The following is a 19114-nucleotide window of genomic DNA, read 5'->3' on the forward strand; positions in this document are numbered from 1 at the left end:
AAATAACTTTATGTTGGTGAAACCAGGCTCTTTAAGGCATTTGATGAATTACATTAGTGGAAAGCCCTGCTACTGATATGCATGGAGATTAAATTAGAGTTATGGCTCTAATGAAGAGTAGAAAATTTGCTTATCTGAAAAATGAAACATGAACCCAACCGCCAGATTTGCGATATGCTTCACGATTACATAGTTTCTTTCAATCAAGCACATCAGCAACACACAGAGCACTTTTCATAGCTTTATTGATGTGACATCGGTGCAGATTCAATATAAATAGGATCTGTTCTCTTTCAGGTGTGCTTATTTGATCTGTCGAGCTCTAGTTTACAACTCCAAGGCCTTCTCCGTCCACCTTTATTATCCTGAGTGGCTTTAACTTTGTTTGAAAAGATACGTTTTTATAAACCCAGGACTTCAGTGAGGAAACCCTGCTCTAATCGGACCAAGTCCATCAGCTGTAGGATCAGCCTGCGACATCCCTCGAAAAAAACTTAATCCTCTGGTGTGTTGCTTGACTCCTGCTGCCTGCGGTTAGAAGAATAAGCTCTTATTGTGTATTGTGTTCATCTTGTGACAAGCTTACTCGGTCAGGAATGGCTCACTGACGTCCTACCTCTTCCCTTTTCTTAACCACATGAGCTTGAAAATCACATTAATCACTGGGCGTGTTGGGTCTGCTACTGTGAGACTTATAAAAACAACAGTAATGATACAATCACACTTTCCTGTTGAACCATTTTAGATGGGTGTTAGCTTATTAAGCTGAAAGCCAGAATTAAGGCTAATAAACTTCAGACTTTACTACGGTCTGTTACTCAAAATCATCAGACTAACATGCAATAGACTTACTGAATTGAAGCCCAATGTAAATCAAACCATATGCTTGTTGGATAGGAGCCAAAGTTGAGAAAAAAACCTTTATATAATTGGTTTATTTTCACAAGTAAGAGAATATTAGTGGTGATTTAAGTACCAGCATGTAGCTAAATTAGTATTATCAATAGTTATAGTTGAAGATTTCAAAAGGCTTTTAATTTAATATTGTCATCAGCTCTCAGTCGCCCCTGAAAACTAAGTGTTAGCTATAATTTAGTTATCTTCTGTTTTACACAGACTCACAAGACAAACTGCTCCTAGCTTCTGACAGCTCCAGATTAATATGATGAAGAAATGATTAACTGAAAGTCTCAGCTTCCTTAATACGCAGTAACATCGACAGTGCTTGGAGATTCTGTGCGCAGGCAGATAACACTGGATTGTTGTCTGATGAGGAAATGCGCTTTCTTCGGCACAGTTTTAAAATGTCAAAACAAATCAGATATCATAACGTATCAAACCATCTTTGCTGCAAAGTATACTGGCTCGCGATGTTTACCAGATAGCAGCCAGCAGTTTTTATTCTGTACTTGGGTCAACTCAGGAAATGAAGTTTGAGTGACTGCAGAAGATGAAATCTAAACATGAAAGGCTTGCAAAGTTTGTTTCATTCCCCTTCTTCTTCTTCCCTCTGTGGTGTCTGAAGCAGGAGGATGGAAGCTCGCTGGTGGCCTGCCATCATACTTGAAATGTGTTTAGTTACAGCACTCCATAACATGTCAGCACCTCTCTTTTATCTCATTCTTCCCCTGCTGAGGGAGCGAACCAGGGAGTGTCACTGAAATATGTTTTTCACACTAATCTAGGAGATAGAACAGAACAGAACAGAACGAGAGCCTGGGAGAAAAAGTTTTACCGGTGGTATATCTGTTCATTGCAGCAGCATGTTGGTGCGAATACACCGAATCCATGTTGAAAGCCCACCCTCCAATCACGCCCACCCTTACAGACGCCTGAACTGGTGCTAGAGCTGATTAACTTCATACGCAAACATACCCTCCTCTTCTAAAAACACCAACCCGCGCACTCATTACGTTCGTCTGGTGTCTGCCCTCAGCTTTTATCTATTCGCTGCACATCCCGCCTTAATGCATTATTTATATTCGAGCTGTAAAGGTCAGTGGCGATGACGTTAACATCTCGGTGTGGGGATATCAAAAAGGTGATTATATTGGAGGGAAGCCTGCGTGCGAGCCATGAATTTTAATCTTACAGTGAGATTCACTTCCTAGCATACTGAAGCTCTGTGGGGAATAATATCAGAGTGACTACCTCCCCATTTCTGTAGCGTTATAACTTAGTTACAATGACAGCTGTTCTAAGCTTTAAAGCTACGCAAAAATGCACCACGGACTGTAGTATACAGCTATGCTAACATCTCTATGGGGCTTCACTTATTCGCAAAAATCCATGTCACATACAGATCTCACAGAAGTGTTTTCAAGATTAAGTTTTGGGAAAAAAAACATTTTGGAACCTTTATCAGAGAAACCTGTTCCACACCCAGTGTCACTTCAGTTTATTGGGTTTCTTTGTCTAGCCTACTGAGTGTTGCATTGTTTTTTGTCCCTGGCATGTCTTTGTTCTGCTTATTAGTTCACAAGAGGACTGGCACGAGAAAGTTCACATCGTAAATCACAGCAAAGAGAAAAAAAATGCTCAGTCATTGTTGTCTTTCGATTCTGCAAACAAAATGCTGTGTGAACCATTTGCATGTCTCTTTGTCTGCATCATGAGATAGGTTGGCAATTCACCAGACTGTAAAACAGCCAAATAGCTTAGCAGAAGTCTTGGGTATGAGACAGATGAAAAAAAGAAATGCAATCCTTATATATGATAAAATTAAGGGCCTGTGTCTACTAACTGTGTTTTTTCCCTGGCAGCCCCTTTTTTGTCTACTAACCAATGCAGTTCAGTATTTCAGGCCCTCCTTGGCACCAGCTGTTTTTTTTATTGCTGCACTCACAGTGCTTTTAGTGAAACTAGTACAAGAACTGCTGTTAGTGGAAACAGGCCCTAATCTTGGTCAACTTTGATATTGAGACATGACTTTGGGACAGAGGTGTTAAAATGACCTTTGTTACTTGGGGGCAGAAAACTACATTAGTAGATAAGTAGATTATAGTTAAATATTATATATTATCGGCTCTGTCAGGTAAACCATAGGTTGATAGTGGGTGTCATCTGCATAATAATGAAGTCAGTATTATACTACCCAAAGACAGTGCCAAGAGAGCATATGTTTAAGCAGTGAAATTGTAAAAAGGAACAAAAAGATCTGGGAAACATGGTCAGGGCTTGAAGGATAAATGTGGGACACAGCTGTTTTGGCAGAATTTCAGTTCAGTTGATTTTCATCTGTTGTGCATGACTCTTTAACTATGCGGATCTATCCTCAATACTCAAAACTGCAAAGACTTTTTTTAAGTCACATAGAGAATATAGATTCTCAAATACTTAATAAGCAGTGTGTCTCCCTACAACCTCCACAAACACACAGATTCCATTTCTAAACATCTGAAGCCCCCTACAGAGGTCCTGAAACATTGACGTGTTCATCTGCCTCCAGTGTGAGGAGAATTCTACATACTGTTTAACTACAGACTGCTGAAGAACTTGGGAGCCTGTTGACTTGACCATATTGATTTATTTCCTCACTCTCTTTCTTCCTCTCTCCCTCCAGACCTCCTAAACGGAGCCCAGGAGAAGTGCGAGCTGCCGCCTATGGATGGTTTTCCTCACTGCGAGGGCAAAGTCAAGGTGAATCACTCAAACTAAAACAAAACAAACACAAAGCACACACACACACACACACACACACACATACATAAATACAGCCTCTCCCTTTTCACTCTGCAGCTCTCACTGTTTTTACATCTGTGAATAAGATTTTTTTGAACGAAGCCAAAGGAAAACAAAGTATGCTGCCTGAATGAGAGAGAGCGCCAGGAACTGAAAATTGAACTTGGTAAACGAAGACAGCAGAGTAGAAACATTACAAGCACAAACAATGATCTTGTCAATCTAATCCTTCATATTCAAGCACATGGTGTGTGCTTTTGAACAGATAAGCAGTTTTTTGGGCCTTAGGGCCTGTTTCCACTAATGGTGTTTTTTATGCTGGTAAATATAGGTGATGTTGTTAATGTTGCTCATGAAAAAATAAACCCTGTGCATTACACACACACACACACACACAACAAACACTCACACACACACACAGATGTAAACCCAATTTTGGTTTCAGATTTCTGTTTTTCTGTGGGTGTGTGGGTCTCCCTGGAGCCGATGCAGCCCTATCGTTCACACCATCTGCTCGGCCAGGTCCCAAACCTCCACTGATACTGTCAGCACTTCCAACTGGGCGCCAGGCGCTGCCAGAACTTCCTCTCCACATATACAAGCACAGCTACACATACAGTACATACTCACACCTGCAGGACAGTACATCGGCCTTTTATTTGCTTTTAACATTGACAAATCTATTATCTCATTTTATGGACATCTTGGGTTGTTGTTTCAAAGATAGAACATTCCTCCAGCTGACTCCATCCCAGACTCTCTGATTCAAGCCCATCTGCCTGCTCGCTCCTCTATGGACAGCTTTGTAAATGTGTTGTTCTCCCTCAGGTCACTGTAAGTCAGCATGCATGATGTACTTGAGCCTGTCAGTCCACATCTCAGCTCAGTGGCCCTTCTATCTGGCATGTATTCCAGCCTGCTATCCATGATAGAAAATTATCGAGGATGCATGTTTTCCCCATCCGTTCTCGTGAAGAATGCTAGTTTCACACTGATTTATTTCCACATGTTCTAATGACAGCAACCCAGAACGACCTCGCTCTCGTCCGGTTGGCGGCTGAGTAGCTCCGCTGGATGATTCGCACATGTATTTGATGAAAGGGAACATGTCTCTCTTTAATTCCCAAACCTCAAATTTTCCATTTGAATCCAGCAACTTAAGCCAATGGTCGCTGCCTCTCCAACCTCTGAGCAACAAATAGCCTGGAATACTCCCATAAGGATAATTAAAGTAGATAGTAAGCTAGATAGTAAACCAGGTGCACAAGCCTCAGATTTAATCTTGCACTTCTGTCCCTTTTCTTAGTGGATGAAGGAGATGTGGCGCTCAGATTCCTGCTATGGCAACTATGGTGTGGATGGATCTACCTGCTCTTACTTCATCTACCTCAGCGAGGTGAGTTCCTTATATTTAACCTCATATTTGTGCTAAAAGTCAACAAATGTCGACAAGCCTTCTTCTCTCTGGAGTTTTGCCATGTGAGACGAATGTGAGACATGAGATGTGCTGCTCACGCGGTGGTCTGAGCGGTGTAATCTGTTAACATGTGCGCCAAAATGGAAATCAAGCCGTTCCGGAGTCGTCACGCAGCCAACTTGCTTCCTGCATGAAGCGCCAGGGTACAGTTGGCTATGGACACAAGCAAAATCAGGGTTTACTGTACCAAACTGTATCAAACTGTGCTGAACTGAACTGGAAACGCACCATAACTGGCTTTGGATCATCTGAATAGTCAGTCGGAATTCCTATCCTCCTACTTAGACCTCTGAATGATCAATGGCAGCAATCCAGAGCAAACCTATGGGACAAAGGAGCTCAGGGACTCCAGAGAAGTCTATGATTAGCAACTTTAATGGGTAGGGAAGAATTAAATCGAGTAAACCTCCTGTGCGTACAAGAGCAGAGTGAGCAGGGACAGCACAGACACCCCTAAAACTGTGAGGTTCACAGCAACAACCTCCTGACAGCGTTCCTGTTACCTGAGAATGATCACAGACGGGCAGCTCGCTAAAAATAAGACCAAAGCAGAAAGGTAGAGGGGATTCATTTTTAATGAGAGCAAATTAGAGTGTGTTGCCGGGGAGGGTGTGGGAGAAAGTAGAGATGATTCAGTGGGAAGGGAGCGAGAGAAGGGGTGGTGTGAGGTGCTCTGTGAAGAGATGAGTTTTCAGCCTCTAAGGAAGGACTTTTAATGACTTTGTTAGCCTGCCTCGGTCTCTCTATATCCTTAGTGAACAAGTAAAAAAGAGTGAGAGCAAGGGAGTCCGTGATTGTGTTTTAAGAGACTCTTATTTTGGAGGGTTGTGTCGTATCCTGTTCTTTGCTATCATATTGTGTTGTATCCTATAGTATCTTATCATATTTGTATTCACATCTTGTCGCATTATGTGATATTGTACTGTAATGTATTGTATCATGTTAAACCTTATCATACTTCATTATATGCAACTTGTGTGGGCACTGATTCATAATTACTTTAAAGCATCATTTATGCTGCATGACTTTGTTCTAGGGCCATTTATAGTTTCCCCTCAATAACCCTCTAGTCACTGTCTATTAACTATGATTTATGAAGTTGTCCCCTATAAGGTGTTCATACCACATACTTTAAAGGCCTCTAAAAACCCAGTCCAACCTGAGATCTTCTCTGAGACAGCTCTTTTTTGGAATATTTGGTAACGGCACAAAAGTAAAACATCCGTCATCGCTTCCGCTCTGAAATGGTCAGTTGCCTGTTATGAATATTGTATACAAGCTGAAAGCATCTCGCTGAACTAAAATAGAACACAGAAAGCCTTGCTGGCTCTGCATTGAAATAAAAGTGAGATAGACAACAGCAGATCCATTAAGAGGAGAGAAACCTTTCCTCTTCCTCGCTCTCCGTTCATGTCGATTGAATTTGTCCGACACGGGGAAAAACAAACACAATCACATTCGTTTGTAATGGTAACAGTTCAAAACACATCTTCTTTCTGCAGTGATGTTGATAAGTGCTGATGCTGATCCAACAGCTCTCTGCCTCCTCTTCTGGTCATGTGGGATAGCAGTTGCCATAGCAATAAGCATGTATTTCCATTTGGAAACAGCTGCGATCAGTATCCCCGTCCATTGAGACTCATCTGTTCAGCACACACACACACACACACACAGAAAACACTCACCCTTTTGCCATGTATAATTCATACTTGTCAACCACAGCATTAACCTTGCAAAGGGGGCAACCCACAGAGGTCAGCATATCATGATGGATGTCAGACATAGAGGGTCGGGGCTAAGCTAAACTAGCATGTGTTGTATGAGAAGGAGACTAAACACAGCGTACAGTTAGTCTCTTGTTGCTGACAGACAAATCACACCATGCACTTCTCTTTCGCCCTCGCTGTGGTCAAAACGTCAATCATGCGCATAGAAAGAGGAAGTATCTGCTGAGAACAGAGACAGTGAGACGAGTGGCTTAGACCGGCAGACCGAACCAGATCATGATTGATTTGCAGCAAACATTGTTCATGTTCCCTCGTTACTTTCTCACATGGCCTCACTTTGAATTGTGAGTTTGCTTTCCTCACTAACTTTTTTCCTCTAATTGACTAAATGTGTGATTTTTGTTTTGACAGGTGGAGAACTGGTGTCCTCGCCTTCCCTGGAGGACAAAGACCTTGACCCATGAAATAGACCGCAGGGGACAGGTGAGAAACACAAATATGCACAAGAGGTCCCTTTCAAGTGCAAGAACTTTCCCCAGGAACTGTAGTGACCTTTGAAGTGTCTATGCGTGTTTTCACAGCAGGAACCAGGGTCTAAATTTAGTTCTGGAATAGTTGAAAAGCCCTTACTTGTGGGGTAGTACTTTCCAAAGGTGTAGGTACTTTTAGGGACGGGCCTTTAATGTAGAACTAAAGTTAGACCACGGTTCCTGCAGTCGAAAAAGCATATTGTTCCATTAAAAGTCCCTATTCTTGGGGAAAGTTCCTATGGTCAAAAAGCACCTGAAAAAGTGGTACTTGGAACTACATTTTCCTGGTACTTCTGTTGGAAAAGCACCTTCAGACACAATTGATATCACATCTTACGACACTGCCTCCGCCAAGACAGCCAATGGTCTTAAAGTATTAAAGTGTGTCCAGATCAACAGCTCTTTAGCACTGTTACAATAAAAACACATAACAGGGTGTTTTGGGGTGTCAGATTACTCTTAAACTAATGTTGTCAGAAAGCTTTTTAAGTGTGTGTGACGACTCAAGGCTTCGTGACATCATGTTTTGCCATTAGCATACATTTTTAAGCAGACTGTCCCCTCCTGATTTTAAGCCCTGCTCCTTTATCCTTCTTAATGTGGGGACAACATAGAACCATATCACACTTAACGCCATTCAGTAGGATGCTGAAGATCAGGAAACGCTGTAGTTTTTAATAGATAAAAATATGCCAAAGGCAGAAGTGGATCCAGAGTGTTGACAAGTCTCGATGGCATGAAAGAGCCGAGCAGCTCTCGTAGACCAAAGCCGGAGTGACGGGACCTTGGGACAAATCTGGAATAATGATCTTTGCTTCCCTGCCAACGCGGCCGCTCACTCAAATCCCACTTAGAGCGCTTCTCCGGTAGATAGGCCGTCTGCACAGTCTACAATATCAGCGCTCCTGGAAAAAAACACCACCACCCCCCCTTTTCCTTCTGCTGCTGGTGAATCAATATTAAGCACTCTTCATCCCCTCTCTGGATGCATCAACAGCGCTGAGCCCTCTGTGGTGGGGAGATGCCATTTGACAGGCTTTGGAGATTTTAATTCAGGCCCAGATTTTAATAGGTTCATTCCGTGGGAGTGATTTCCTGTCGTGATGAGGGATGCTAATGCCCTGCAACAGTCTTGTTTCAGTCACCTTAGCAGCTGGTAATGGCACTGTGGTTTCTCCTTTGCTCACTTTGTCTTTTCTGGCCAATTCACTGTTTCTAGGCTTTCCACAACTCCTCTAATACCCAAATCAGAATTTATTTATATATCTAACTATCGTGTATTTTGGTCCTCTTTAAAAGATAACATGTACTGTCGATCCTCTCTACTCTTCGTTTCCTTGACTGTACCTGGTGTGTAATTTTCATTCCTTTCCTTGGCCTTTTTCTATTGTAACATTTCCTTTCCTTTCTTTTCAATTCCTTTTTTTTCATCGGTCTTTCCTTTCCTTCCTCCCATTTTCTTTTCTTTCCTTTCTCCTCCTGTCTTTGTCTTACCTTTTCTTTTAATTCCCTTCCTTTTCCTCTCCCCTTCTTTTCCTTTCCTTTCCTTTAATTTCCTTTCCTTTTTCGGTCCCTTCTTTGCCTTGCCTTTCCTTTCCTTCTCTTTTATTTTCTTTTTCTTATCTTTCCACTAATTTCCTTTATTTCCCTTCATTTCCTTTTCTTTCCCTTCTTTTCATTTTTTTTTACCCTTTACAACCCTTGTAACAAATTTGAAGTGTCTCTCTTGTCCTCTCTTTACATACAGAGCGCTTACTCTCCAAGATGTTGTCGTTCTTAACACCACTTCATTCCCCACAGGTCTAACTCTTCACTGATTCGCCTCCGTCAGTTTATCCTCAGGAGAGATCTCACACACACTCTCTCAGCACAAAAGCAGCTCTTTTACATTTTTACATCCCCCCAATGTACCATTATCTCAGCAGATGTTTTAATACGACTGTTATCACCTCAACAGAAACACTTTGACTCAAGCTTCAATGATTACTATCATCAGCAGCTGACTGTTCTGTTCCCTTCTGTGCGTGCAGGCGGAGGTCCGGACCAGCTTTGACGAGCTCTACCGCGTCATGTCGCAGCGCGAGGAGTTCCGCTGGATGATGCTACGTATCAAGCGGATGGCTGAGCCGTGGGTCAGCGCCATCCGCTCGCTGGCTGCCAAGCAGGACCTGGCCAGGCGCCGCAGGAAGAAGGTGGGCATGTAGTATGTAGTGCATGCTGGTACACTGGAGAGCCAAAGAGATATTCTGCTTCATTAACTGCACCAAAATGCATTATCACTGTAACCAGCCCTGACACACTCATAGATCCAGCTAATTAAAACACCTTCAAATGCAGCTCTACTCTCTAAAAAGTCTCACACCTGAGTATTAATAGAGCTTGGATTTTAAAGTTATTAAGTTACTGTCAAAAACTTTCCAACAACACCTCCTCTTAGTCAGCAGAATTTCATGCCTCAGGTTCACACACTCACACACACACTTGTAGAGCGCCCCATTTTCACTCAGGGGGGAGTCGGCGGTGGGAAAGGACCGACATGGATATTCAATTGTGTCCCAAGCTGGCAGCAGCTCCTAGCACTGAATAATGTACTCCACACTTTCCGCTGGCCTCGTGAATAATTCACATCACATTCCCATGATACCTTGGTGCTGATGCAAAGCAGCAACCCCTGTAGCAACGCGGAGGATGCAAGGAAACCAGAACCCTCATGTATCCATCTGTTTATCTATCTTTGGTGTCCCTTCTCCCTTTACCAGTTTTTCTGTTTAATCTGCTCAGTCTTTAATTAAACAAAGAGTTTTTTTCTCCTTTCTTAGTCCAGTTATATTCAAAGCCATGTCTTTATTTCAGCCGTTAATCTCTTTTGGATATTAATCCGCACATATTAATCCTTCACTGGTATGCGGTGGAACTGAGGCTGGCTGTCAACAATGAAAAATGTGTCGGTCACTTCAAACAAAGCCTGCGATTACTTCCTGCACTTGCTGTGGAACACTGTGTTCCCCTCTGCAACTGAAATCCCCTGTTTGGTGTGTGTGTGATTGTGTGTGTGTTGTTTATATTTGAGTGAAGTTGTGTTTGCATGTGCACCTTGAAGTGTGCAGGAAAGTTGAACTGCTTTAACAATCCCATACAAGGTAGAAAATGTTGTCTGCCTTTTTCCACGGCACATTTCTCTCTTATCATGTCATACTTTCACACCAACTAAAGAACCCCAACAACGTACAACTATTCTCTCTCTCTCTTTATCTCCCTCTATCCCTCTTTCCAACTCCAACCCGGTTGAGGGAGATGTCTGTCAAATATGAGTCTGGTTCTGCTCGAGGTTTCTGCCTGTTAAAGGAGTCTAACCCTGTCTAAAACTTTTGTTTCCCTAAATCTAACAGAAGCTAAAGAAAAGACTGATTTAGATTTAGCAATTATGATGAACGAAGACCTAAATTGAGATTTTAATCACACACCTTTTCTTTTCCTTCAGGTCCTGGTGCATTTGGGCCTCCTGACAAAGGAGTCGGGCTTCAAAATTGCAGAAAACGCCTTCAGTGGTGGCCCGCTGGGAGAGCTCGTCCAATGGAGCGACCTCATAACGACGCTGTACCTGCTGGGCCATGATGTTCGCATCTCAGCCTCTCTGGCCGAGCTAAAAGAGTCAGTACCTATCACTTTAAATAGTGATATATGCCTTAAATCCTCCTGAATAGAGACTTGAGGGTGCAATTAGTATCATATGTTAAGAAAAAGTATGTTGATGGAGTCTGTGGTGAATGAAGTAAGCTAACCTTGCTTCTGGTGATGTAGCATGCTCACATCTCCAGGCTGCAAGGAGAGACGTGCAGTAAATTAAAGAAAGGAGAGTGCTCTGAATCATTTTTGATTGTTTTGAAACTGTCCTGTACTTTCCTTCCGTGTTGTTGTGCAACGCTAAATCAGTGGAGTACATGCACCCCTAGGCAAAAACACAGCGAGTTAATAATGATGGTTGTGTATCCAGATGTGCTCCTGAACAACAGATGTCTCAGGTCAGAAATAGAAAAGGAAGTGCTTCAGTCCAAAGAGTTGTTTTGCTGCATTGGGTTCGTGTGTGAATGCAAAACAAGGGAAAAAGAGCCTGTCGTCTCCGTCTTTCTTTGGCATGTGTTTCCATTCAGCTGAGGGAATTTGACTGAGTCTAACCAAATGAAGGTTGTTAGTTTTAAAGATTTGATTATGGCGTTTGGCCCACGGATTCACATGGTGTCACTCAGGGTGGATACCTTGTCCTCCGAATACAGCAAGCAGTTGCCTCTATGCCGTGTCTGTCACTGTTGGCTGTAAGACTTGAACTAATCTTCAGTTTCACTCTGTAAGGGAGCGGTTTTGTGTTTGCTGTCCTTTACTCTCAAATATTTGGTAGAGAAGAAAATGTTCAAATAGTGTCTGAAGGTCACGGCAGGAACTAAGCATTAATATCAACACAAGTTATGACGTGGATGCCACGAATGAATGTTCTGTCCTCTGTGCAAGTATTTGTTCAGTGCAAATGTCAGAAGAGTAACTTCAGTATAACTTGCAAACTTGTCTACACAGGATCATGCGCAAGGTCATGGGGAACAAGTCAAGCTGCCCGACCCAGGGCGATAAAATCGTCGAGCTCATCTACATCGACATTGTGGGCCTCACCCAGTTTAAGAAGACACTAGGACCTGCTTGGGTCCACTACCAGTAAGTACAGTGAGCAGTTTCTCTCTACATGCCTGATAACTGGGGGGGGCAGATATTCTTGTTACCCAGGGTTTTGGATTTAACTGTTTCTTTTGGCAGTCATACAAAAGACAGTAAACACTCCTAAGGTGCTATTCAATTGCAGGAACTTTCCCCAGGAACTATAGGATTCTTTCAAGGAACTATGCTCGTTTCAACAGCAGGAACAAGGGTCTAAATTAAGTTCTGGGGTAGTTAATCTACCCCCTGAAAAGCTCCTGCTTTGGGGGTAGTAATGCTGAATGTTTCTGATTGGTTGGTGTGCTGTCCGTGGACCCTGAAAGGGATGAGCGGTCAAGATGATGGATCGATGGAAACTCTACCAATCAGAAACGTTCAGCATGGCAGGCCTCGCCCCCAATAGTTCCTGGACCTTTGAAAGGTACTACTCCCCAAGCAGGGGCTTTTCAGGGGGGAAATTCACAACTCCAGAATTAAATTCAGACCCTGGTTCCTGGGTTCGAAAAGCACCTTTTCACTGCCATAAAAAAATTCAGGAATCTGTATAGGACATCATTTTATATTTGTTGATGTCTGGTAAATGTTAAACTCCTCAAAGTCAGAACAATAAGAAACATTTTAAGCTAACGGCTAACATTTGAAGTGCGTAAAGTAAGCCAGGCCTCTGATTTGATATTACCGTGATAAAACACCATAGCGCTGAGCCCAACCATCCTTTTAACAGTTAATCATTTTGCACTTTCCTCCTCATCTGTCAGCCACTTCTCTAATTCAGTAATTGGTACACTTCTTTAACCTCGCGCCGCCTCTGCCAACTGCGGTTTAACAGCTCCTCTCATGTGCAAAAGGCTACTACCGGTCGAGACTCGCCTGGCGCTTTAGTTTTGACGAGTCTATTTTCTGCTCATACATTACCACAAACTCCCAAAAGGCTGCAGTAATGTCCGTCGCTTGTGATATTTTCAGCTGCCAAGTCTATTCTGCCTCTGATTGCTCCGCTGAGAGGCGTAGATGAGACCCTCTCGGTTTGTTTTCAACAACGCTCTCATCATCCCGTCGACTGACAGGAAAAGAGAAGGAACAATACGTCTGTGGGCACTCGCCGCCCCGCGGGTTCCTCCTGCTTGTCACCAGGTTTTGTTTGTCTGCGACATAACACCTCATACGGCATCCGCTCTCTTATGCGCCCTGAGGAAATTGATTCAGCTTCAGAGCGTAATGTAAGGTCCAGATGCTGCTTTCTGTGTTATTTCTGTTGCCATTAAAGAACAATCATGTCAGAGAACACTGTGCGACTGCGCGTTCCTGCCGCTTTGTGAAAGAGGACCTCAACTGAGCCATTTTTCTGTGCATTGTATGTTCCTCCTTTTAAACATTTCCTGTATGGCCTCCATGTCAAAGTGACATCTCCTTTCCTGTAAGTGGATAGGATGTATTGCCCTTGTGTCCTGAGAACCACTTCGTGAAAGCCTGTCAGTCCTCTCTTTGTCAGGGAGAAATATATCCAACATGCCGGATTTGTTTGCATATCAGCCCCCAAATATGCAGCATACAATAAACCCAGTCTTCTTGTTTTTCTGGTTTCTTGTTGTGTGTTTGGGGACAAAGCAACAAACTCCGTCAAGCCCGCTTGTGAGTAATGTGCTCTGTTATCCCCGCAGTCTTCTGGCGGACTGTCTTTCAGCACTATATCACTGCATTTCATACACTCCAGAGGAGCGGGAATACTCCGAGCTATTGTTTTCCGGGTATAAACTTGAGCCAATGATTCCCTGTTGTTCTATTTCATTTAATCCGTTCATCCAATAACCTAATCTCAGCTGTGCAATGCCATCAGCATCAGTGAGGCTGCATAGATGCTGCAGTTATGAACCGCTCTGCATTCTTTTTAGTCATGACCACAAAATGCAGAAGTGAAACTGGACTGACATTCATGTCTTTGTCTTCTCTCTTTTCTTTTGAGGTTGTATTTTTAATATGTGCTGCATGTGTGCACCAAATGTTGATTGTCTTCCTCCACACAGGCCATTGTTGTGGTATTTGTAGTCGATGTGAAAGCAATAACTTTCAGCTGTTTCTTATCCGCCCGACACAATGTGGTTACGTGTCAAAGCTGATGCTTTTGACAGACTTGGCAGGAAACTTCTTGAAGTCCTGCTGCTGCTAAGTTGCTAGCTTTCTATTCTAGCAATGCAATTGTGCGGTTGTCAGCGCTAATGCTAGCAGATACATCCTTCAAAATGGGTCTTTCATTAAGGTGCTGTTTGAAACACCTCGACTGACCCGTTTCCACCAGGCAGTTCTAGGGAAGGTGAAATGGGCCAGTGCCTAATCCAACCAGTTTTTTACGTTAGGGGTAGGTGGAGGCCCAAAATCACACACCCCAAAACTTGGATCAGAGAAAAGGGGGCTTGTGGAGAAGGAGGGCCTTAAAGAGACAGCAGCTAAATTGAAGCTGAGGTAAGGTTAGCCTGGGAGGGTTAGGGTTAGGCTAACACCCCCCAAAAAGCATAGTACCCCCTTTTTAAAGTTAAGCAGCAGCATTGATAAAGTATTGCTAGTTTGGTAGATCAAATTTTTTAAAGTGACCTCATCAAACATTACTGGGTGTTTTTTTATTGCTTATTAATACTCATAAAAGACAACATGCCAAAGCCCCTCAAATGCATCACCATTACAGAGAACATTTATTGCCCTCAAGGTGACAGTTCCACCCTGAAATACCCGAAAGCATTCAGACTTTATGAGCTGGCTGACAATCCCAGTAAAATAATCAATGACATATCACAGAATATACGGCTCCGTTGTGTCCTTGTGACATTTTTCAAGCATTTTATTTATTGCAAAATTTCAGGAGGAGTCACGGGAGGAGAGGATTGTGCATTATCTATTCACAGTATAGATTTCTTTGTAGTGAAATTACACTTTGGCTTTGAAAACAACACCCCCACTCCGCTCAGCTCCAAGCATATTCTGCACCAAGTGTCACTAAGTGCACACTTGTGGAGTTGAACAGCCTCAGCTCCTGCCACATTATGACTCCCACTGTCAACTCGCTGGACTTGGTATACGCGCTGAAAGCCTCGCTGCAGCCATATTTACATCATGTTATGACTCCGACAGCACTTCCCCATCTGTTGAGGATATATCTGCTGGGGACAGGCGAGGGGTTGTTTTTCCTCCAGAGCGGAGATGGCATGTGGGCATGTTGTTGTTGTTGTTGTTCTGCTTTCTGTCGAAAGTTTCCTCGTGGTGGATGTGTTTCACAGCTCTCTGCTCTCCCTGGGCCTTTCGCTGCTCACATCAGCCAGCTGCGGCTGCACAGCATCTGCCCAGGCGCAGAGACGGTTACGAAGAGGGAGGGATCTTTTGAAGATGCAGATGTCTGTGCCTCATATTACTGTGTGATTAATGCTGAGTATTCTACCGTGGAACCAAAGGAGGAGTAGCTTAATTTAATTTCACAAGAAAATGATGCTCAAGGCGGCCAGAAAGATCACTCTAGCTTTGGAGTAGCATGAACAAGAGAGTTTGGCTTGGCGAAGGACAAGGCAGACCAGACACCAGCAAAGCAGAATTAAGAAGTGTCTCTTAATATATATACTCCATCCCCTTGTGTAGTTGCGATCTAATTAAATTCCTGCGCTGACCTATGAGTCAGCCATTGTGTTCATTTACAGTCTCACACCTTCACAAGGCAGGGTTTTACCTTCTCAGTCTGAGTGTGGAGGATTTAATTCATGATCCTGTATGAGGCTGTTTGATAACCCCCATATAGAGTGATGGCAGGTGAATGTATGCAGCATAACGCCATGGTACTGCCCTCAAACCACTGTTAGGAACATAAATAAGAGATAATGTACAGTAAGTGGGTCATTATAGGGGAAATAAACCCTGTCAGGGAGCTGAAGGACTTCCATGTAAATTGAAGAGGGCCTGTCATACCCTGAAGGGGGTAAGGTGAATGGGCCCACATGAATCACTGCAAAACCTGATTGAGGTTTTCTGCCATAACTGTCAGTCTGCTGACAGCTTGTTTATACTATAACCCTGTCTGGAGGCTGTGCCAATACCTAAACCTTGATTTGTTTGGTGTTTACTTCATGTCTGTCCTCTTCAATTTTCTTGATTTCACTGTCCTCTAGCTGTTTGTCCTTCATTCTCTTTTTTTTTCTTCTGTTTTTTTCTTTTAGTTTTACAAAAAATGTTCCATGACGTTTATAATTTTACTTCTTTATTTCAGCATATTCATATGATTTGAAGTCGCCCTGAGACAAGATTTGATCTGAACCATAAAAACTATAATCAGAACATGACACACAGCCACAGTGTGTTCTAACAACAGCTTTCTTTCCAACAAAGGGAGACAGTAGACTGACTTTATTGACCAATCAGAGGGATGTATTAAGGAAATCATGTAATAAACCTGAGAAAACACAATATCTGTTGCATAAAACACATTTTTATAATGTTCTTAATTGCACCTACTTTGTGTCGTAGGTGCATGTTGCGGGTGCTGGATTCGTTTGGGACGGAGCCAGAGTTCAACCATGCCCACTATGCCCAGTCCAAGGGTCACAAGACACCCTGGGGGAAGTGGAACCTCAACCCGCAGCAGTTCAACACCATGTTCCGTAAGTCAGCACCACACTCCTTTGAACCATCAGGCCTGTGTGTGGAATTCAAAGTTTACATACTTCAAACTTTGATGGTTGACTTGTCCTCTTGAGTCAACAATTTAACAATGAAACAAGATCCTTCATCGGTCAATAAGACAACTTCAACTCATGGCGGAGATTAAACTGGCCGTTTTCCCCCGTGACACTCGCAGATTTCATCACTACAGTGAGTTCCTCAGTCTGTTGTGTAAATAAGACCAGTTGCCAAGCCCGGCTGCTTGCAGCATAAAACCGCTTCTTTGCAATCATTACACCATAGTTTGTTCCCTGTGCTCACTGAGCCACTTAGATCCTTTTCCTTTGAATGAGACATGTTGCTTGGAAAAGAGACATTAAAGACTATGAAAACCCAGCACTTTGCTGCAATAATGGAATATCATCAGCAGATTAAAAGGAAGTAAGGTCAGACTCTGAGCTCAACATTTCACTGTGATTATGAATGTAGGACGTAGGGGGTTTATTGCTCTGTGTGTGTGCATCACTCCCACTGTGATATCACTCTGTAACTGGAGTCAACCGCATTTGCCCGGGGTGGATGAGTGGAAGGTGGTTCAGCGGAAGGCAGAGAGGGGAGCCAGCCCCCCGAGGGTATTGACCTTTTCCCCGTGGCTAAGAGAAAGTGAAATGTTACCCCCGCCGTCCCCGTTTGTGAGGTGAGGCCCGGAGTTATCCAGAAAACCAGTGCACCTGAATAGGCCCTTTGTGCACTGATAGGGTATGTCTTTCTCAGAGCACTCTGGGGGCCTTACACAGAATCCAGTTAAGAGTTGCTAGGTTAGATGATATCGCTGGTGAAACAAGTGGACAGCGGTTTGGACGAGTGTTACGACCACAGAATGGAAACACTTCCAGGAATGAGGGATCAGAAAACTGGTGTTTTTTGGGCATTGGGCAAAAATGCTATTTTCAAATTAAACCAGGAATTTTATATTTCAGCAGCTCTGTCAGACTTCTTTGATTAGTCCTCCACATTGACATTAATAATAAGAATAATAATACCTTTATTCATGTAGTGCTTTTCATTGTAACACAACGGACAAACCTCATGACATGTCATATTTGGAGTCTCAAGTCATTAAACCGCATTACATCTCACCCATTGAATCCAGATGTAACATGGAAGAATCAGGTGCTAGTAGGTAATTCATCCTACATTTGGATTGCCCCATTTGTTACTATTAGTCAGCGCTCCATAAATCATTGGTCGGGGAAATTGGGAGCGTGTGGCCTCTAGCCAATAAGACAAGACAAGGCCAAATTGACCTCATTAATCTATTTCAGACTCAGAATAGAAGAGAGTGTTTTCTGGTGTACTTTATGTGTTTCAATGAGCTGTGAGTGTTATTCAAGTTGGCTCTGTTTCCGAGTACGAGTCATTTATAATTAGGAGAGATGTATACTTGGGAATATAATGGAATTAACCTTTTCTGTAGGGTGGGATGTCATGGAAGGGGTCAAGTCCTGTCAAGTTTGATCTATTCACTTTACTGTTCTTCACATTAAAAACAAGTTTGGACATTTTGGAGGGTATAAACCTGAAGTAAAATAAGCAGACGACACCCTGATGTACCTGATATACTTTTTTTATCTTAACCTTCCTCACAAATCCCCGTATCAAAGACACCTTCAGATACAGGAGGTTTAGGAAATCACATCAGTTCCCAAAGCTGTTGATAACCTTCTACATCCAGCCCATCAGCAGCATCATGGAAATCACACAGTAGCAGATGTCACTATAAATCTCCTTATATTCATTTTCCTGTTAGTGTCCCCACAGCTGAATGCTTAATCTGTTCCAGAAATTATGAGTAATACCGTTTAGAGTCTGAACACAGCAGCAAATAGTGTTTATCTCTGAAGCACAGCCAACTCTGTAACTGACCCTGGATCTGCCAGACTGACAGATTGATAGCGTGGCCGCCACACCCTCTCTGTAAAGACTGTCTTTTCTTTCCATGCGGATGTCATCAATAGACGGTTTGTCTGTGTTGTCTGACTGCATCTCCAACATACACAAGACACCTTGACTTATAAAAACACTCTCTTGCAGTTGATATAAGATTTACTTCTCTTTTCAGACTGGAGCTATATCTTGGAATACGAATAACACTGTTTGTTATTATCGACTCATAAAAGCAGATGTATGGCTTTCAAGATGTCGGCCTACCTGAACCATTGATTCTCATTCAATGGCGTTTAGTGCAGAAACTTTTAAGTACCATAAAAGAAAATTTGACCTTTGAATGTGTGCTTCTGTTGAGCTTCGATCTTAGAAAGGGAAGGCAAGCTTGACTCCCAAAAGTGTCCATGCTTACC

The 19114-nt window shown here is 42.9% G+C and overlaps 1 protein-coding gene across 2 annotated transcripts in view; it reads left to right on the plus strand.

Annotated features, from left to right (window-relative positions):
- mgat5 (alpha-1,6-mannosylglycoprotein 6-beta-N-acetylglucosaminyltransferase) overlaps window positions 1-19114 on the plus strand; it is a 69096-nt gene that overhangs the window by 26199 nt on the left and 23783 nt on the right. For both annotated transcript variants that reach the window (XM_034678115.1, XM_034678116.1), the window contains 7 exons: window positions 3563-3639; window positions 4988-5077; window positions 7297-7368; window positions 9446-9607; window positions 10897-11066; window positions 11985-12119; window positions 16620-16753. In XM_034678115.1, the coding sequence (XP_034534006.1) occupies window positions 3563-3639; window positions 4988-5077; window positions 7297-7368; window positions 9446-9607; window positions 10897-11066; window positions 11985-12119; window positions 16620-16753 (840 nt within the window). The remainder of the gene's footprint in view (window positions 1-3562; window positions 3640-4987; window positions 5078-7296; window positions 7369-9445; window positions 9608-10896; window positions 11067-11984; window positions 12120-16619; window positions 16754-19114) is intronic.

Source organism: Notolabrus celidotus, chromosome 24 (genome assembly GCF_009762535.1).
Source record: "Notolabrus celidotus isolate fNotCel1 chromosome 24, fNotCel1.pri, whole genome shotgun sequence".
In the NCBI taxonomy this organism is placed as follows: Eukaryota; Metazoa; Chordata; class Actinopteri; order Labriformes; family Labridae; genus Notolabrus; species Notolabrus celidotus.